Source organism: Phocoena sinus, chromosome 10 (assembly GCF_008692025.1).
Source record: "Phocoena sinus isolate mPhoSin1 chromosome 10, mPhoSin1.pri, whole genome shotgun sequence".
NCBI classification, from domain to species: domain Eukaryota; kingdom Metazoa; phylum Chordata; class Mammalia; order Artiodactyla; family Phocoenidae; genus Phocoena; species Phocoena sinus.
In genome coordinates, this window is record NC_045772.1 from 17,012,937 (window position 1) to 17,035,313 (window position 22,377).

Sequence of the window (22,377 nt, forward strand, 5' to 3'; positions counted from 1 at the left end):
ACTTTTACTGCTGCTCTAAGAACTTAATCCCAGGAGTGCTCCATGGAGCTTAGTTCCTGCAACTATTTCACCTCTGATATTTTAGAGTAGACAATCCCACTCCTTAGGGAAAAAAAAAAAAATCCTTCTTTCTCCCCTCCCCACAATTCCCAAGAAGCCTCCAGTCCCAGCTCTCCCTGTTCATCAGCCCCTTAGGGCTTCCCCTCCCCCTCTCTCTAGCATGTGCCTTGCAGTCAAGCATTTCAACCATACTTGCCGGTCACCACCAACCCCTCTCTGTCCCTGAATGAACCCACTCAATTGCTTCTCTGCCTTTTATTCCACTGGGCCCCACCAAGGAAAATCTGACCATGTATTGATGAGCAACCAATGGGAATGTGAGATTTCTAACCACAGCAAGGCCCTCAATGCACTGGGTCTTCTGCCATCAGGGATTCATAACAGAGGCACTGCCAAATCTTTTCAACAACCCTTAAACCACCTAATAATTCTAGCTACCATCTACGGGCAGGGGGCGGGGGGACAGGATGGGGGAGCAGGATAGCAACACATAATACCAAGTATTATCCTAGGAGCTGAATATACTGTACTGATAACCATCATAACCATTAAGCAGTTACTTAACCTCTCTGTGTCCCATCTCCTCATTTGTAAAATGAAAGAGCACTGCTGTCTTCATCAGCCTGTTGGGGGTACTGAATGAGATAATGTACTTTAAGTGCCGGAAATCACTCTATGGTATGCAGTTCTCAGTAAAGATGAGCTATTACCATTGAGAATGATGAGGATAATGATGAAGACGGTTACCCTGAACGGTTATTATTATCCCAATTTTACGGATAAGAAGATTAAAGACACAATATCACACAGCTAGTAAAGGATGGAGAGCAGTTTAAACAGAGGTCTGTCTGCTTCCAAAATGCATGCTTTTTCAATGCTACTTCCACCCCAGAAGACGGGTAGAATTTTTCAATGCTACCTCACTTCAGAAGACAGCCTTGCCTGCCATGTCACAGAGGAGAAACAAGGCTATCAGATACCCTCAGGCTTGTAATTAGGAGAGGGCTCAGCTGACACGGTGTATATGACGCAAGAAATTTATTAAGAATTCCAAGGAAACTCAAGATTAGAGATACATAATTTCATGTTTTAAAAAAGACAGAGCTGGGCTTTCCTGGTGGCGCAGCGGTTGAGAGTCCGCCTGCCGATGCAGGGTACGCGGGTTCGTGCCCCCGTCCGGGAAGATCCCACGGGCTGGGCCCATGAGCCATGGCCGCTGAGCCTGTGCGTCCGGAGCCTGTGCTCCACAACGGGAGAGGCCACAACAGTGAGAGGCCCGCGTACCGCAAAAAAAAAAAAAAAGAGCTTCAGCATGTTTTTGTTGTTGTTGTTTTTTTAAAGATTTTTTTTGTGATGTGGGCCATTTTTAAAGTCTTTATTGAATTTGTTACCATATTGCTTCTGCTTTATATTTTGGGGTTTTTTTTGGCCTCGGGGCATGCGGGATCTCAGCTCCCCGACCAGGGATTGAACCCGCACCCCCTGCCTTGGAAGGCAAAGTCTCAACCACTGGACTGCCAGGGAAGTCCCTTCGGCGTGTTTTATGATAACTCATTCCAAGATATTTTTCTCTATAGCTGTCACCTTCCATAACAATAAAATTACTTTACCCAGAAAAAAATCTTAATGAAATATCACTTTACAAGTTTTAAGTGAAAGAAGTATTTGAATAACCTTGTTTAAGTTGAGTGGCCGCAAGCTTTCATGTTCAACAGCAGACATTAAATTTGAGTCAACTTGTTATTCAACATATATTTGGAAAAGTCATATATATAGAATATATATGTATTCTTAAAAATCAAGAGATTTTTTTGAAATAACATGGAAGGTGACCTACATGGAGAAGCTGCTTCTCTTCTGCCTGCCCAGTTATAATTCTCCCCCATTCTGGTAACAGCATCACCTCTCTCCCACTGTTTAGCCATATGGTTAGGTGAGGTTAATGACACCGATTGGCTGCAGCAGTGGGCACGTGACCCAGGCCTGGCCAATGAGAGCCCACGTTCCCCTGGTCCACTGACTGGTTCAGGGAGAGGCACCTGACCCCACGTCTTGGCCAGGGAAAGCCTAGCCCTAGGACTTTTGATCAAACTACGGGGAAAGAGAAGCTCTTTTTCTACAGGAATTATTAAGCTGATGAGATAGAAACTGGCCATCTCCATCACTACTGGGGGAAAGCTGCCTTAGCATGGAGCCAAACACAGGAAAGTAGAGATGAGAGAGTTTCTTCCTGTCATTCAATCACCTGGATCCAGCTGTGACTAAGGCTTAACCCTTGGAAGTTTTCCGTTACACATGCCAATAAATTCCTTTATGTTTGTTTGTTTAGGCCAGTTTAAGCTGGGCTTCTGCCATTTCCAACCAAAAATATCCCAACACGACCTATTTGTGCCAAATAGCTAAGATAATTCACTGAAATAAAATAAAAGCATGGCTAGGGGTAAGATGGGAATAAAGACACAGACCTACTAGAGAATGGACTTGAGGATATGGGGAGGGGGAAGGGCAAGCTATGACAAAGTGAGAGAGTGGCATGGACATATATACACTACCAAACGTAAAATAGATAGCTAGTCATAGCACAGGAAGATCAGCTCGGTGCTTTGTGACCACCTGGAGGGGTGGGAAAGGGAGGCTGGGAGGGAGGGAGACGCAAGAGGGAAGAGATATGGGAACATATGTATATGTATAACTGATTCACTTTGTTATAAAGCAGAAACTAACACACCATGGTAAAGCAATTATACTCCAATAAAGATGTTAAAAAAATAAAAAATAAAAGCATGGTTGATTTGCAGGTTTGTGAAAATAGCCAAATGTCATCACGTTGAATTTACTTCTGTTTTTTTCTGCATGTTAGTGTACTGTGATTTATTTTTGAAAAGAGAGGGAGAGAAAAAAGAAAGTCTCAGGCTTCCCTGGTGGCGCAGTGGTTGAGAGTCCGCCTGCCGATGCAGGGGACACGAATTCGTGCCCCGGTCCGGGAGGATCCCACATGCCGCGGAGCGGCTGGGCCCGTGAGCCATGGCCGCTGAGCCTGCGCGTCCGGAGCCTGTGCTCCCCAACGAGAGAGGCCACAACAGTGAGAGGCCCGCGTACCGCAAAAAAAAAAAAAAAAAAAAAAAAGTCTCACTCCCTGATATACATGTGGGTCTGTCTTACGATGATTAAATTTCTATATATCTTCACCCATGCTTTCCTCCTTATCTCAAGTTGCTAAGGGGACCCTTCTATGTTTTTAATCCTTCTTGCATGTTGTAGAATCTATGTACATTGATAACTCCCTCAGCCACACAGAAAACACCTCCCCAAACTACCCTCAGCTCTTTGTACTCAACTTGCTCCTACCCTTTTGCCTATGGGCACACCTACCTCTCCTCCATGTAAAAAATAAACAGAAAAAGAAAAACAGACTTCAATATACAAAATCATCCATACACATAACTAGGCAGAAATAATCACAAAGAAACGGAAGAAAACAGTGTAAAATATTAATGATGATTGTCTCTGGTGGGAGGATAATAGCTGATTTTTAATTTTTTAAAAAAAAATGCTTTTCCATACTTTCTGAACTTCCTTAGTATTCCTTTTATAACAAATATATTTCTTGGGACTTCCCTGGTGGTCCAGTGGTTAAGACTCTGTGCTTCCACTGCAGGGGGCACGGGTTTCAATCCCTGGTTGGAGAACTAAGATCCCACAAGCCACACGGCATGGCCAAAAAAAAAAAAGAAATGTATTTCTTAAAATATGCTTCCTCTTTAAGCTACTAACATCTTTCTATCCCTTACTGCCTTTTTGTTGTAAAACAAAAGACCAGGCATCCCTTCCTCACTCCTAAGTTCGCTTTCACCCTGACTCCATCAGAGAACTCACATCACCCAACTGAAACCAAGTGACCAGTGTGGCTGTCACTCTACATGCACTGGCTTCTCTTCTCCCTTTAGCCCATGTGATCTCTTTGGACCATCAGCCATCCCTTCCCTTGGCTCAAGTTTGAAACCACAGGGTCATCTTCGCCTCAGATTTTCCTTTCCTTTACTTCCCCATTCAGTCATTCAACGGGTCTTATCAATCGTATTTCCGAGTGCGCCTTGAACACACCACCTCTGCTCCTTTCCAGTGTCCTGTCTGCTGTCTAACTCTCGTGGCCTCAGCGCCATTAATCCCCTGTGCCTCCACCCCTCCCACATCTCACATATCCCACTGCCTTGGGAGTCATCACCCTAAAGATCAAACACAGTCATGTAATTCCCCACCTTAAAATTCTGAATGGCTCTTGAATGCATATAAAAACCAAGTACAATGACCAGCCTGGCACCAAAGGCCCTCCACAAGCCGGCTCCAGCCCACCAGCCTCATCTTCCACCTCTGCTGAGCCTACACCACAGGCTCAGGGCAGACTGGTTGACTTCCCAGAAGAGCTGGGGCTCTCCTGCACCCACGTGCCTCCTTTTGTGCTCTTTCTTCTGCCCTGGGTTGCCACCCTTCTCCTTCCTACACAAACTCCTACTCACCCTTCAAGACCCAGACAAGCATTAAATTTTGACTATTTAATAATTAACTATTTTAATAATTAACACTTAAAATCACACTGTATTTTGGTCCCCAGTAGCCACTGACCTACTTTAGGGCAGAAATATCATTTTATTTGTTATTAAATCCTGGCTTCTTGCCTATAGAAAACAGGCAAATAAACAGGTAAGTGGAGATATAGTAAAAATCCCAAACCTTCCCTAGAGAACTGATTTTTATTATATATTAAGGGAGTAATCATAACGTTTCTGACTTCTAAAAAACAATCGTAATTCCCCCCCAAAGACTTTTACATGGTCTGTGCACTATGGTTGTTGCCCTATTTGAAGTTCTGTACTCTTAGCATCTATTACGTGAGTTTGGCCACTTCTTTTGCCTTGAAATCAGTGTCTTCAGATTTAAAACAAAAAAAATTTTAATCTTTATAATATAAGTTTAAATTGTCTTAATTTCTTAGCTCCTTTCATGGCACCCCCTAATTTCATAGCACCCCCCTAATGTTATGGTCAAGATTTATAAATCTACAGCTTCTGATTTTTTCTTAAAAAAGGGTTTGAATATACCTTTTGTGCAAGGAAAAATAATACTATAATATTCTTCAATTTTTTCCAATTAAATTTACCACATTTATTTTTAAAGGGTCATTTATTGAGTAAAATTACATCTTTTTAGTTATAGAAACTATGAGGTACACAAAGTCACAGAAAGTTTAAATTCTAGAGAATTCAGGATTTTAGAAAGTAGTTAAATGGCATCTCATGTCCTGCAGTAGTTAATGTTGACAGAATGTCCACAAAGGTATCACTAAATCTTCTTAGAAATTTCCATGCTTCTGAAAGAAAGAGGAAGTCATGAAATCAATCTCTCCTTAAAGAGAAATGATGGAATTCATTTATTAAACACTATGTCCACAGCATGATACTATTAACTAGAGGGGACTTCTCTCAAATCCCAAGGGAGAAAAGACAAGGAGATAAATAACACTATAAGCCCAATATGACATATCATAAGACAGGTCCAAGCTGCTGTAAAAGTTCAGAAGAGGAAGACATATCCAGTAGAGAGATCCAGGAAGTTCTTCTCGTAAAGGATAAGATATAAACCCAGGAGAACAGATAGAATTTTCACAGACAGAATTGGGGAAAATGCCATTCCAGGCAGAGGGAACAGCAAAAAAAAAACAAGGAGCCAAGACAGGAAACAGGAGGTCAGTTTGAGACCATGAGAGTGGTCTCAGAGCAGGACTTCAGCTCACCTCTGGGTCCTTGGCCTCATTCACTCTCTAACTGCAGGGTTTCCTTCCCCCTAAAGGCTGAAACCTAAAGGGCCTTCCTATTCCCAAAGGATTCTGGGCTCAATCCCGTGGGCAGTGGAGACTAATCAAAAGTTGGGAGTGGAGGGCCTAAAAGGGCAGGGGATTAATCTGGCAACAACATATAGAAAGGGGAGGGAGAGACTGAAGAGAGACCCAGATACTGCAATAACAGGAACAGGTAAGGATGCTAAACACATTGTTGCTAAACGTTTTGGTAATAAACTCAACCACTGCAACCAGGACACTGAAGCATTCTATACTGCCTCCTTTGTACCGAAAGTCCCATATAAAAAGCTTATTTAATTCCCAAAAAACTTTACAACCCTATTCTAATCTTCTCCAGATTCCTTTTTATAATTTAAAAAAAAAGTCCAACTCTGCTTTTGACGAAAGCTTTTAAGGCCCACCACTCCGTTTGCCCCAGCTGTGAAAGCCTTTAAGAAAGCTGGGAACTCGTACATGTGTGAGGGCGGGGAAGATACAGCCAGGCGCTCCTCTGCCCATGCGCCGGAGCCCTCACCCCAGCCCCACTCCCAATAAAAACCAAAGCTGCTCACCCCTTCCTTCACTCAGACTGAATGGACCAGTTCGGGAGCCACCCTGCTCTCCCCAGAAAGCCTCTTTATGTGAGCAATACATCTTTTCCTACCCTCTTGGTGTGTGTGTGGCACCATCGGTCTTGACATCCAAACCAGCTGGGGTGGCTTGGGCTGAGGTTGATTCCACAATCCATGGAGTGACCGCAAACACTCTTTTTGTTGTTGTCGTTCTTGGGGTTCTCCATCCCCACCTTCTCCCTCCCCCAATCCCAATGTCCAGCTCCCTAATGGCACTTTATTATTTTTTTCCAGAACTGCTGATTTTTATTTTTATTTATTTTTTTCACTGAAGTATAGTTGATTTACAATGTTGTGCTAGTTTGTGGTATACAGCAAAGTGATTGAGTTTTATATTTTCTTCATATTCTTTTCCATTATGGTTTATTACAGAATATTGAATACAGTTTCCTGTGCCACAAACACTCTTAAATAGTGAACTACTGCAATGTCCTTACTATACCTAGATTTGAGGTACAAAGATGCAAAGAAGGGGCATGATGGAAACACTGAAAGGGTCCTGTGGTCTGAAGTTCAACTCAATATTGATTACCTTGAATGGTCATATACATTCACTCAAACGTCTAATTATCGACTTTAAAACGATTCAGTGTGCATTTGGTAAATGCTTGGCTCCAGGCCCTCCTCACGGGCTAAACTCTAAGATGTTGCATAGTCATAGGAGCTAGGTGCTTAATTCTCCCATAATCACTTGCTTGCAATTAGAAGAAATCTCTACACAAGCTGGTATAGAAACAGAGTTAAACATTTCCCTTTCTTAAAGCTCTGAGTTAAAATGCTAGGGCAACTGAAATGCTAAAATGAAAAGTCACAAATAAACCCATTCTTCAAATAGCCCTTTAGTTATAAACCAAACAATAATCTTAATTTGTGCTCAGTACAGAAAGTACTTCCATGTCTTTTCAGCCAAACCTACATATCTAAAGGTCATAACCATGAAAACAGTGTCTTCCTCAGAAAGAGTTTAGAAAATCATAATACTAGGTACTTACACATCTTTAGCTGCTCCTGCAGGGCCTAGAAAAAAAGAAAAAGATAGCTTTCCATTATCTTGATAGTATTGCTACAAAAATCTTAAGCCCAATACCCAACTAAAATAATATTTTATAAGAGATGAGTTGAGAATATGATTTTTTGAAAGATCATCTTAAAAAAAGAAAAGGAGAGCAGGAAAATCATAAAACCCAAATCTTCGGTTTAGAATTTATTCTGCCCATTTTTAACAATTCCTATAAATTATAAGGTGGTGTTTCTGAAAGGGATTTTACAGACCACCCAAACTAATCTGCTCATTTTACAGATGAGCAGATTAGGAAACTGACAGATTTGAGAAATATTTTCTTTTCTAAGCTAGTACCTACATGGAACTGTTATAAGTCACGCTATGTACTAAACATAAAGTAAAGCAAAGTCACAAGACAAAATGGAGGTGATGTCCTAAATAAATTAGCAAGACTCAAGGATGCCAGCCCAGCTCCAAAAGGAGTAACATACATTTCTAACTCTGCTTCTATTTGCTACTGAACCCTCTCGTTTCTGCTTCCCACTCACGTGCCAAAAACAACCCACCTCTTTTGGACCCCAGTCCTATCACTTAACACAGATTCTCTGCCCACAGCACAGTTCCATCTGCACTCTTCCCCCTAATATCCTTACCTGAACAATACAGAACTTGGTTCCAACTTCACAAGCCACATGGCATTAAGTATACTTTAATCTCTTAAAACCTCACTTCCCTCTTGTGTCAAATGAGGAAAATAAGAATACCTTTCTCAAAGGTTATTGAAGTTCTTTAAAAGATGTATATCCCTATCAAAATACTAATGACATTTTTCAAAGAAATAGAACAAATAATCCTAAAATTTTTATGGAACCACAAGAGACCCTGAATCGCCAAAGCAATCTTGAGAAAGAACAAACCTGGAGGCATCATGCTCCCTGATTTCAAACTATATGACAAAGCTATAGTAATCAAAACAGTATGGTACTGGCAAAAAAAAACAGGTACACAGATCAATGGAACAGACTAGAGAAACCAAAAATAAACCCATGCATACATGGTCAATTAATTTATGACAAATGAGGCAAGAATATACAATAGGGAAAGGACAGTCTCTTCAATAATGGTGTCAGGAAAACTGGACAGTCATATGCAAAAGAATGAAACTAAACTATTATCTTACATCATACGCAAAAATTAACACAAAATGGACTAAAGACTTAAATGTAAGACCTGATACCATAAAAACTCCTGGAGGAAAACACAGGTGGTAAGCTACTTGACACCAGTCTTGGAAATTAATGCTTGGATCTGGCTCCAAAAGCAAAGGCAACAGAAGTAAAAGTAAACAAGTGGGACTACATCAAATTTTAAAACTTCTGCACAGCAAAGGAAACCATCAACAAAATGAAAAGACAACCTACTGAATGGGAAAAAATATTTCTAAATCACATATCTGATTGGGGTTAATATTCTAAATATATAAAGAACTCATGAAACTCAATAGCAAAAAAGAGAGAGAGAGAGAGAGAGAAACCAACCTGATTTTAAAATGCACAAACATCTGAATAGACATTTTTCCAAAGAAGATATACAGATAGATGGTCAACAGGCACATGAAAAGATGCTCAATGTCACTAATCATCAGAGAAATGCAAATCAAAACCATAAGATATCACCTCACACCTATTAGAATGGCTACTATCAAAAAGACAACAAATAACAAGTATTGGTAAGTGATCTGGAAAAAAGGGGACACCAGTGCACACTGTTGGTGGGAATGTAAATTGGTGCAGCCACTACAGAAAACAGTATGGAAGCTCCTCAAAAAATTAAAAACAGAACTACCATACAATCCAGCAATTCTACTCCTGGGTATTTATCCAAAGAAAACAAAAACACTAATTCAAAAAGATATATACATCCCTATGTTCATTGCAGCATTATCCACAATAGCCAAGATTGAAAACAAGTGTCCATTGCTGGATAAATGGATAAAGGAGATGTGAAATATATATAGATATACCTATATATATAAGAGGCTAGAATAATAGAGTTCTACTCAGCCATAAAAAAAAGAAGGAAATCTTGCCATTTGCGAAAACATGGACGGACCTTGAGAGAATTATGCTAAGCAAAATAAGTCAGAGAAAGACACATACCATGTGGTTTCACTAATATGTGGAATCTAAAAAACAAAACAAATGAAAACAAAACAAAACAAAAGTCAAAGATACAGAGAAAGGAATGGTGGTTGCCAGAGGGGAGGTGGGTTAGGGAATGGGCAAAACAAGTGACAGGGGTCAAGAGATATAAACTTCCAGTTCTAAAATAAATAAGTCATGGGGATGTCATATACAGCACAGTGACTACAGTCAATAATACTGTAGAGCATACTTTAAAGTTGCCAAGACAGTAAATCCTAAAAGTTAACTATGCATGGTGACAGATGGTAACTAGACTTATTGTGGTGATGATCTCACTGTGTATACAAATACAGAATCATTTCATTGTACACCTGAAACCAATACAATGTTATATGTCAATGACACCTCAGTAAAAAAAATTTAATAAATTTTAAAAATTATAAAATGATGTAAACAGCACAAAGTCTGGCACATAAAAATAGCTCACTAAGTTGTTATTATTAGCAGTCACATTTTCCTTAATATCTCAATTTCCATATCTATGAAATGGGAATTAAATTAACTTCTGCACAAGTCACAGAGGTGTGAAAATAAAGGAAAATGTGCTACAAAATAAACAAATAAGTCTGCAAAAAAGTTATTGCCAAAATTGTAAAAACTGTACCCCAGTGATATTAATCTAGGATCTATAATTCTGCAAATTCAAAGCAGAGCATAAAGGTAGTCAAGACTATGTCTCAAATAAATTCTTTTAAGGCTTTGACCAAACCTGAACTTTGTAACAAACTTGAGTCTTTACTCAGGGAAGAGTAACATTTCTGTTCCCACAATTCTCATTAAAATTATATAAATAAAAACTGCTTTGGAATCTGAGATCATAAAACCAAAAAAAAAAAAGTAAAATTTTTAAAACCTTAACATAAGAACAGTGGAGTGTTTTGATAGGTAAAAATAAAGGATTAGTGCCACCAAAAACCCATAAAAATTAACGTTTTATTTCAGAGTCAAAACAAGCATGAGAATCTGGAAGAAAGTCTAAAAAGAAAATAAATATCCTCATTTTCTTATTTTCATTTTCATGGAAAAGGACAGGGAATGATTGGGGGGCTGCTGCACTCAGGGGAAGGGAGAGCCGGAGGTGTTGGGAACTAATTCTGTGATGTCTTACAGAGAGAAGAAAGCGATCATGATGGGTCATGAGTGCTGGGCCTTTAGAGATGAAGGGCCATCGGGCACAATCCACGGGGAGGGCACAGCAGACAGAAGCTGCCCCACTGTGTCTCAGGGAATGGCAGCAGGGTGGTAGGGAAAGAACAGCGTGGAACTGGAAGGCAGAAGACCCAAGTAAAATTCCTGCTCCAGTATTTGTTTGACAGTCACTAGTTCACCCAGCTTCAGATTCTAATACTGGGCCGACAAAGGCAGCCGAGAAGACAAAGTACAATAAATGGCTGTGAAATTCGCTTCAAAACAGCCACACGTTGCCTCCTCAGTACCTATTTTAATCAGCCACCAGCAACCCTGCATCCACTTCACCTTGACTGCACCAGGCTCCAGGCACCCTTATGGCCTCTTCCCTGCTGGGTTCACCACCTAACATCCCAGCAGGCTCAAGGCAGATGCCAGGTACTACCTTCCAGAAGGAAGTCAGCAGGCCATTTCTTCTGTTCTCAAATGTCCCTCATTTAAAGGGCAACATCTATTTAATAACTGCAAAGTGAAGGAGGCCAAGAAGTCAAAAACACTAAATCCAGTATATACATATGATTGTAATGTACACTCCGTCTTTATAAAAGGGAAGAAGATGTGCATCTTCTTAGGAGCAAGGTAGCAGGGGGTTAATGATAAGGTTATAACCAGGGCAGGTAGAACACGACTCCCGACACACAGCTTCACAGAGGAAAAGGAAAAAAAAAGACGACTGTAATTGTTGAAACCCTCAGCAAAACTATCAGAATATCTAGGCATATAAAATGTGAAATATCTCTTTGTTCTGCAAAAGTATAAAATCATAAAATTATTAGAAATAGAAGCAAAATTCTGATTACCCTCAGTGCAACATTTTAATCACACTTCACCTATGTATTGATTATAATTAACCAGACGGAGAGTTCTTCTCTAGATAATTCATGCAAAAGATCCTTTGACTACAACTATTCAGATAGTGCCAAAATCCCATTTGCTTTAAGTTATGTTTATAGTTCATGTGATTCATCATTTATTGAACAAATATTTATAGTGGTGTAGCTACTTCTTTCAAGCCGTCTGGGATAGAACATTTGTTCCTGTTAGTACCACTTCATTTCCTGCCAAAATGACTCTTTACTGTTTGAACATAGCCGTGGTACCTTCATATAAGGGAGGCAAGGTAAAAAAGTTTCTTGTGGGATAAAAGCACCACAAAATATATAGAGCATTAGAATTTTTGTCAGTCAAAAGATTTAATGACTATTTTCCTAAATTGTAGTACTGATAATTATAATTTTAGATATCTTCCTAAAAAGTAGAAGGGGGGAAGGTCTGCTCTCAGAAAAGTATCATATACAGTTCCAATGACAAATATTGTAAATGGTTAGGGTATGTAAAGAAGAATATTTCCTTCTGAATGTAACTGTTTCTTTAACACTTAAAGATTATTGCTTGTTCACAATATCACTTCACTTCACGTTATTATGTACACCGTTGGGTTTTTCTTTTTTGGCCGCTCTGCATGGCACGTGGGATTCGCCGACTAGGGATAGAACCTGTGCTCCCCGCAGTGGGAGCGTGGAGTCTTAACCACTGGACCGCCAGGGAAGTCTATACCTTTTATCAATACTTTCATCAAAAGATTTTAAAATTGTATTCATGATTCTCCAAGTCAAAAGCCTCAGTCACTTAAAAATGCATAGCAAATTCAATTTATTTTAAACATTTAAAAAACTTAATCTGATATTAAGGAGTCATAGAAAGATATTTGATCTTTGTTCCCCATTCCTGGCACAGAGTTTCTAGAACCCTTGGAATTTCCTGAGAGATAGGGGTGATAGGAACCTCTTTCATTCCAATGAGGAGACTCTTGGCAGCCCCTACACAGCTTCAGGACGGGAGCTGGTCACCAGAAAAGGCAAGGCTTGATTAGAAGCTTGGAACTTTCAGCCCCATTCCCTGTCCTCCTGGGAAAAGAGAGGGGCTGGAGATTAAGTTAATCAGCAATGGCCAATGATTTGAACAGTCATGCCTATGTAGTGAAACCTCCATAAAAACCCCTATAAGGGGCTTCCCTGGTGGCGCAGTGGTTGAGAGTCCGCCTGCCGATGCAGGGGATGCGGGTTAGTGCCCCGATCTGGGAAGATCCCACATGCCGCGGAGCGGCTGGGCCCGTGAGCCATGGCCGCTGAGCCTGTGCATCCGGAGCCTGTGCTCCGCAACGGGAGAGGCCACAACAGTGAGAGGCCAGCGTACCACAAAAACAAACAAACAAACAAAAAAAAACCCTATAAGGACAGGGTTCAGAGAGCTTCTGAGTTGAACACATCCATGTGCCAGGAGGGGGCAGCCCCCAACTCCATGGAGACAGAGACCCCTGCCCCTGAGACCCTTAACATGTCCTCTGTATCTCTTCATCTGGCTGTTCATTTGTGTCCTTTATAAGAAACTGGTATGTTTAAACCAGTAAGAAAAGTGCCTTCCTGAACTCTGTGAGGCATTCTAGCAAATTGTCAAATCTGAGGAGGGGGGCTGTGAGAACTCCCAAATTTGCTGCCAAGTCAGATGGCAATGCAAGTAAGCTGGGGACCTGATCCTTGCTACTGGCATCTGAGGTGAGACCATCTCGGGGGACTGAGCCCTCAAACCTGTGGTGACAGACACTAACTCTGGGTAGGAGCATCAGAATTGAACTGGATGGTAGGACAGCCCAGTTGGTGTACGAGAACTGGAGAAGTGGATAGCATCTGGAGGGAATAAACCTCTCAGATATTCTTCATGTTTTATAAAAATCAGGTACCCCCATAAAAATCGGGTACCCCCTGAACAACCTTGAAATGCTTTATGAATCACACCAAGATTAAGTTGCGCTGTATGTGCTTCAGCAAATAATTATTTACACTCCAGGTATAGTTTGTAAACTATATTTTCTTATTTTATCCCATTCCCAGAACAGGTGCAGAAAAAGCCTTGTGTATTAGTTCCACAGGGCTGCTGTAACAAATCACCACTAGTTGGGTGGCTTAAATCAAAAGAAATACGTGCTCTCAGAATTCTGGAGGCCAGAAGTACAAAATCAAGGAGTTCCCAACTACCTACAGAGGCTCTGGGGAAGAATCCGTTCTAGGCCTCCTAGCATCTGGTGGCAATAGGCCCTCCTTGGCATTCTTTGGCTTGTGGCCACATAGTGCGTTTTCTGTTCTACACCTGTCCTCACACCACCTTCTCTCTGAATCTCTGTCTTCTCCTCGTCTGTCTCTTCCAAGGAAACTTATCACTGGATTTAGGGCCTACCCAGACAATCTAGGATGATGTCTTCATCTCAAAATTCTTCATTTAATTATACCTGCAAAGACCCTTTTTCCAAACAAGATAGCATTCACACATTCCAGGGATTAGGATGTGAACATATCTTTTTAGAGGTCACCATTCAGCCCACTACACCTTCTCATCCCTGGCCTCCTCCACCTCTCCAAAAACAGAAATTCCCTTTTGAAAAGAAATACATAGCAAAGTTAATCTTGGGGGAGAATGAAGTTTAATATGACATATCATACATTCTGCAAACACAGACAAAATTTTATTCCTTATGCATGAGAAAGCCAGCTGCAAGATACTACATCAGTTCAGTGATATTAAGTAGATATTTATAACATCTTGGTTCCTATAGACAGATGTTCCTTTGTAATCTAATCAGTCTTATAAGTTAAAAAGATTGAGCTGTACTGCCCAGTATGTTTTCAATATTGTTCAGTCATACATTTACTATTATGAGTTTCCTTACATGTGCCAAATTCTAATACAAAGAAAATATTTCTCTCTTTTAAAAGGTCGCATACATCTGTACATTAGAGAATATAGTCTATTAATGCCTTTTTCATCACTGTTCTCTATGCACTTTATAGCTTCCATGTAACATATTGGAAATATTCACAAGTAAATGAATTGCTAAATTACATATTAAATCATGTCTCTTTGTTCAGACTGAGTAGTGATAATTTAAACACACACACCAAAAAATAAAATTATGTATATGAAGAATTTCTAAAAGGTACTAAAGATTTACAAATCACTCTTCTTTCAGCATAAATCATCAGAAATATAAATGATTATGGCTCTCATGGGAAATAATAAAAGTATGCAGAAACATTTTGCTCTTTATTTGTTTTATAAAAGAAAAACGTCCCTCTGAGAACTGTATAAACATAACTACAGAAAAATAAATAGAGTTCCCTCTAATTTTGACAGCTTGCTACGTCTCCTCTGACCCATAATAGTTCTAAAACTATGTCATAGTCTCAATTTGGCCCAAAGAAGGAGAACAACAGCTCTTTAGTTCATCTAAAGCAGTGGTTATTTTTTAATAAGCCAATAAGAGATACAGATTCATTAGTCATTTCTTCAGTAATGCAGAAAAAAATTCAGATCAACGTGCCCTAAAAATATAATTTTTTTAAGTATAGTTGCTTTACAATATTATATTTCAGGTGTAGAACATAGGATTCAATATTTTTATAGATTATGCACCAAACTTATTAAAATATTATTGACTATATTCCTTGTGCTGTACCTTACATCCCTGTGACTTACTTATTTTATAATTGGTAGTTTGTACCTCTTAATCCCCTTCATCTATTTCACCCGTAACTCCACCCCCAACCCCTGGCAGCCACTAGTTTGTTTTCTGTATCTGTGAATCTGTTTCTGTTTTGTTATAGTTATTCATTTGTTTCATTTTTTAGATTCAACATGTAAGTGATAACATAGAGTATTTGTCATTTTCTGTCTGACTTATTTTACTTAGCCTAATACCCTCTAGGTCCATCCATGTTACTGCAAATACAATTATGTTAATGAATGTGGAAGCTCTTACAGAAAATCTCTTTGCTTACAGGTTGTCCTTGCTGAGTAGCTATGTTTTCAGCAGGTAAAAATTAATAAATAAAGGTAGCCATATAAGTACAGACATAAAGTAACACATTGACAGTTAGCTGCTATAATTTAAGCCATGTCTAGATTGAGTTGTAAGTGGCTCATGGCAGAACTTGGATAATTGACTTGGGTCACCTTCGTGAACCATTCACATGGTTGCAACATCAATTCTGGGAAGTTGGAACAAGTGAACCTCCTGATTCTGCTGCATCAGTGGTAACTGTCTGAGCAGAGGCGTTTCCACACCCCTCATCATTCACATCACGTCAAACGCGGTACACCCAAGAGTACATGGATCGCCTGCATCCTCTTACCTTCCTTTAGAGGAAGTAACATCTCCCAGTCGCCCAGGCTTTAACAGTTTGGGTTCATTTTTCCTTCTCCCTTTCCCTTCTTCCCTCACATGTAGCCCATCCTCCGCCTAGCTGGTTTCCAGGGGTCCCTGACATCACTCACCAACGGCCCTCTCACTTCACTCACTCCTGACAACAGCGTTAAATTATGTCACTCTACATGCTCGCTCTTTCCTTCTATACCAGTCATGAATGTCTTTCCCTATATTAATAATAAATAGCATACTGAGTACTTACATGAGGCACTGCTCTAAGCACTTTACATATATTAACTCATTTAATCTTGAGTAGGTTCTATAACTACTCTCCCATTTTACAGCTGAGGAAACTAAGGTACAGACAGTTTAAGCAAGTGGCCCAAGGTCATGCAGCTGATAAATGATGAAAGCAGGATTCAAACTAGGATTTTTTGGCTCCAGTGCCTCCTCTCAATTCTGAGGCCTTCCTGCCTCTCTGTCCTCCTCACCCCCATCCTAACTGTTCTTACTTCCAACACCCTGCAACCAACATGAACTACTAACCCAGTCAGGCCTGACTTCTCACTGCCCTGAAATGCACCGAACCCATTTCTGTCCCTATGTTTTCATACTGCTCTAAAAGTGCCCTCCCTTCTGTTTTCTGCTTATTCAAATCCTACCTATTCTTCAAAGTCAAATCGATTCCCACCTCCTCCAAGCAGGCTTCCCTGATTGCTTAAGGTTTTATTTCATTCCCTCCAGTGTTACATCAGTCACAGGGTACATGATGAAAATTTAGGACTCAATTTTACAACTTCTTTGTTTCCCCAATACAGTTATTCATTCAACAAAAGAAAAAATTTTAAGACCCTAAAAATTCCATTGAAAGTTTGGATATTGGTCTAGAAGCTGAGGGTCCAGCTGTGAACAAGATGTGCAGGCTCTCATGAGGCCTACCTTTGGGGAAGGGGAACAAAAAAGACAATAAATAAATTAACAAAATATCAGTTCTCCAGCAAAGAGTGTTTCAAACAGATAGAAAACAAGAATGAGTTCAGCATAAAGAACAGAAAGAAGGATGGTGGGGCTGGGACCTAAGTGAGCTGGGGGGAAGTAACACAAGATATTAATGACATCTTTGATGATATCAGCAAAATTTTATATTACTTCCCCCACGACATGGCCCGGACTAATGCTGAGCATGGTGGAAGAATTTTAATACTACCAAACCATTTACAGATGTAGATTAAGGCCGGACCATACAGCTACAGCAAAAGAAGAGAATGCAATTACCTATCTAATTGAGGATAAGGAGATAACTAACCTAAGTAATTGGACCCAAAAGAATTAGAGTAACTCCCTGGGTACACTGATAAAATAGGATAAAGAACTGTTAAATTCCTCCTCCACGCCTCTTCAGACTATTAGTATATAAATAACAGAAGAACCATTATAGAAACATTCTAGTAGTAAGCTATGGTCAGATAGCTGCCAGTTACACATCTCTGGTAGAAAACCTACAACTCACCAATTCAATCAACTACCATGAGCAGAACACTTCTGAAATGACTCTGCCCTGCAAAAAGCTTCTACAGCCTGCAAAATAGCCTGCATCGAGATAGGCTCTTGTAGATATCTGGAACCGTCCAAACTCTGAAGGGATTTTCTGGTTCACATAAAATAGGATTTTCTGGCTTACATTACAGACTTGCTCAACAATCTACACGTATGACTGTATACAGGAAACGACTGACCTGTTGCGGATCATCAGTTCAAATGCGAGTGTGTTCATGTCTCGGCCTAATTAGAGAATACATTCAAGGGAAAACAAACGGATAGAGAATCTGATTGCTGAGTGAGAGAGTGGTGGGGACGGAGAGCAGAGAAAAACACACAGAAAGCAAAATCTCCCTGCCCTATGGCAAATGCAACTCCTTAAAAACGGACTCTTTATGTCAGAAAGAGAAAGATAAATACCATACGATATCACTTATATGTGGAATCTAAAATATGACACAGATGAACCTACCTATGAAACAGAAACAGACTCACAGACATAGAGAACAGACTTGTGGTTGCCAAGGCAGAGGGAGGGTGAGAGAGGGATAGAGTGGGCATTTGGGGTTAGCAGATGCAAACTATTATATATAGGATGGATAAATAACAAGGTCCTACTGTATAGCACAAAGAACTATATTCAATATCCTGAGATAAACCATAATGGAAAAGAATATAAAAAGTATATATATGTATAACTGAATCACTTTGCTGTACAGCAGAAATTAACAAAATGTTATAAATCTACTATACTTCAATTTTTAAAAATGGACTCTTTAACCCAGATGTTTCTCTACAGTTTAGGGTCTAGACTCTACACTATGCAGGAAAAATGTACTGAATCTTCAATGAATGGAAAATACAAGAAGTCCTTGTATAATTCTAAGTTGGGAAAAATCAAATTCCTACATTGAGAGGGTAATCTTATTAAAACATTAGAATGGAGAGAGCGCTTGTGTAAGCAGAATGGTTCTCATGATCCCATCTACACCGAAGCACTGATAGCTTGACTCCTCCCCAAAGACTTCTCTGATTAAACTAGCATCTTATTCAACATCTCCTGGGCATTTGGACGTTCGATGTATATTCTACTACACCTTGCTTTGCAACTGTTCTCAAATGGTTAACCTTCCTACCTAGACAATCAGCTTCTTAAGAGGGGGAAAGTTTGATTTCATTCTACAATCATCCCTTGCTGGCTGCCCCTACCCTTGCCCTAAAATTTCCTAAAAGAGTACAAAGCTTTGCACATAGAGGTGGACTCTGTACAAGCTTAGAGTTAGAAATCTACTATAAAGGAAATCTAACCTGAATTATCTAGGGACTGAATGATCTGATTCCTTCTGGCCATTTGACCATTGTACTGCACTTTAGTTTTTCCACATGTTGGACATACAGAATCAAATTGACTCAAGTACACCACTAAATGTCAATTTGTCATAGAAACCAATTTCACCAGACAAAAGCCAAGAAAAGCAGTGGTCCAAATAGCTCAGGGAAAAGAGAAGCAATTATCTGGTTTTACCTGAACTACTTAGGTAGTAAAACAGGGCTTACAATGGAGATTTCAGGTCGGAGGCATCATTATAAAGTGCAAACGCATCCTCTGAAAGTAGATTTGCCATGTTCTTATACAAAAATATTCAAGGAAAACCATTTCACCTTCAACGTTGTAGTTTCTACTACTATATAGTAATTACAGTACAAAAAAGTAAAATGAAATGCCCACAGTAACACAGCCAGCACAGTGCCAATGTCAAGCTTGAGCCTCATTCTCCAGACTCAAGTTCAGCACCTGCCCACCATCTTTCTCTGAACTTTTTTCTTAACCTTCCATCTCTCCTCCTTTCTGAAACAGAAGTCCTACCACCAGCTGATAGAAAATTTCAAAATAACAATGAACAAATCCCCAAGCTAGCCAGCTGGACTCACTAGCAGAGAAATGTTTCGGGGGTGACTTCTCAGAGACAAGGGCAGAGCCATCAAAGAAGTGATGCAACAACTCCCAACTCAAATGTTTTCTCCTCCTTCATGTTTTACAGTCTGCCCTCGGCATCTTGCTCTTCTCTGAACATACAGTAATTTTTAGCAAAGAGCGAGCTTGAGGAGAGAACAGCATGCTCTTACAGGAGCTGTCCTTCGTGAACAAAAGTGAGGCTACTCATCAAGAAGACATGCACTTGGAGTGGTTTTTTTCAATATAACTGTATTTCCCTTTACATAATAAGGGATGTGCTCCTGGGGTGGGGGGGGAAAGGTCAACCAAATATTTGTAAAGAGGATTATATTTTCTCTGTTTGTTACATTACCATTGCAGAGCTCCTTTATCATCATTCTGGTTTAGCAGTGGAACTCCTCCCTCTATCCCCAAACCTGACAAGCAGTTCATTAATAAACAAAAATGTAAATGAAGTAAACTAGCTCCACTTTAAAGGAAATCTGTTACAAATCCTTCCTATGATTTCCTTTTTTGTGTATTGTGGTTAATGGTTCTTAACCTTTTTAAAAGTAGGGTGAACATGCAGTGGAAGGCATAGGGCCACAGTGCATGTTAGATTGAGAGATATACACTTGACACTTGAACAACGCAGGGGTTAGGGGCCTCAACTCTCCACAGAGTTGAAAATCCGAGTATAACTTATGGTCAGCCCTCTATATCCGCAGTTCCACATCCTCGGATTCAAACGACCAAAGAGCGTGTAGTACTATAGTATTTACTATTGAAAACTATCCGTGTATCAGTGGACCTGTACAGTTCAACCTCAGGTTGCTCAAGAGTCAATTGTAATTCCTGGTGCAGGATATGGCCTTGACACTGTTCCAGGTTTCCACGCAGAGCTCTCTGGCCACTCTCAAGTTAGAATCCTGTCCTTGCCTTAAGGCGCTAACTAAGCTAACTAACCTACGTCACTGTTACAGGAATTGAAAAATGTGTTCCCCAGTGGCTCTCTGCCTATCACAAGATTGAGAATTTAATTCGCGATGGTAAATGTTACCTGCAAGAGATAAACTTTTCAATGAATTATTACCTGGGTTCATTCAAAGCTCTAGGACTAGAATCCCACATATTGTAGCACCGTTTCTTAAAATATTCCATTTGTGTGGTCACTGACAGCCAAAGAGGAATAACAAACTTGGCCAATTAAATGAGCAGATTTCCATATCTGATCCCATACGTGAACATCAAAATAAACTTTAAATAAATGAAAAAGGCTTAAATTTTAAACTACATCTTCCAGGAGGTCTAGGTTAAGGGAAGTGACAGACCCAAGGTCACAAAGTCATTGACAGGACATCCATGCCCGCCTAGGAAATACTGCAGCATCAGAGTGCTGTTCCCATTTGCTGACTAGGATGGAATGTGGCATCTGATTGATCTCAACTGGATGAGATATGAGTTCTTTATCCAAAAGACACCAAAATAGGTCAGCATATATTACTCAAAACAGATCCAGACTCATAAATCAGTAGACACTAGCTGGGTCAAAGAGAACGGTTGAGTTTTGGAATAAGTCACTCGATACAAAGCCTGGCTGACTGCGTAAATCTGTAAAAGACTTCCCCTGCCAATCAACAAAATGAAGAGGTGTAAACAAAAGTTTCAATACTTTTTTATTTTTTAAATGAAAAATATACGAACAGATCACTGCTAATATTAAAGCTCTGTTACACATATTCTAAAGCATCCTCAATACTGCAGGTTCTCAGAGAAATCGTACAAGCAGCCCAGCGGGTCTTAAGCATCAAGACAGACTCAGATGAATTTTTAGAGCCCAGTTCTTCCCAACGCACTAGCACCCCCCTCCCCCCAAAAAAGTCCTGAATTGTTCTGCTGCACTTTTCCAGGTGCAGCCTCTGGGTTCCGAGGGGCTAGGGGCGAGGCCTGCGGGAGCGACTGCGGGACGAGGGGGTGCGGACGCCGGCCACGAGTAGGACTCCCCGCGCTCCCTCCGCAGGATCGCTCTGCAGGCTCGCCTCGTCCCGGCGCGACCGCCCCCCGCACAGGGGAGACATGCCCTGCTTTCGGTCTTTCCAAAATCGGACAGTCTGCTCCTGTCCCGAAAATGGGGACGGGGAGAGGGGGCTGCTCGCCCGCCCTGCCCGAGGTCCCTGCATCCTTCCTTCTCGCCGCCTCTCTCCTGGCCTCTCCCGCAGAGGCGGCCCGCCCTGCAGAGCTCCCCACAGCCCCCGAGTCGCCGTCACCGCGCCCCCAGCCGCCCGCCGCGCTCACCTTGGCCCGCGCCCGCGCTGGTGGCGGTGGAGTTCCCGCAGCCCATCGCGCCGCCGTCCAGGGAAGCCGCGCTCGGAAGCTGGCAGCCGCAGATCCTGGGGGCGGAGACGGAGGCGGAGGGCGTCGCGCCCCTAGCGGGAGGCCGGCAGGAAACACACAGGGCGGAGGGGCGCGCGGGGACAGCCCCCTCCAGCTACCGACGGGCGCAAACCTGGGCGCCGCAGGCTTGGGCGGGCCGGGACGGAAACCACCGGGCAACCCTCGCCCCCGCCGCGCCCGGCTCTGGGACCCAGCAGGACCCACCCGTCACCTGGGCAACCGCGGCGCCGGCCAATCCGCAGTCTCCTGCGGGCTCCCGGCTGGGCATTGGTCGTCGTTAAGAGGGGGCGGGAGTTTAAAGTAGGTTGGGGCGAGGGCGGGGCCGAGGGGCGTTGCCGGTGCAGGCTGGAGGGTGAGGCTGGGCGGCAGAGGATGCCCACCTGCT

At 41.3% G+C, this 22,377-nt stretch overlaps 1 protein-coding gene across 3 annotated transcripts in view; it reads right to left on the minus strand.

Annotated features, from left to right (window-relative positions):
* The window catches only part of C10H12orf75 (chromosome 10 C12orf75 homolog), a 37,789-nt gene extending 15,622 nt beyond the window's left edge, over positions 1-22,167 (minus strand). For all 3 annotated transcript variants that reach the window (XR_004351951.1, XM_032647270.1, XM_032647271.1), the window contains exons 1-2: positions 21,894-22,167; positions 7,521-7,545 (exon numbers count right to left, since the gene is read on the minus strand). Coding sequence is in view for 2 of the 3 variants with exons in the window: in XM_032647270.1 (XP_032503161.1) it covers positions 7,521-7,545; positions 21,894-21,939 (71 nt within the window). In the remaining variant the exon portion in view is untranslated. The remainder of the gene's footprint in view (positions 1-7,520; positions 7,546-21,893) is intronic.
* Positions 22,168-22,377: the final 210 nt, after the last annotated feature.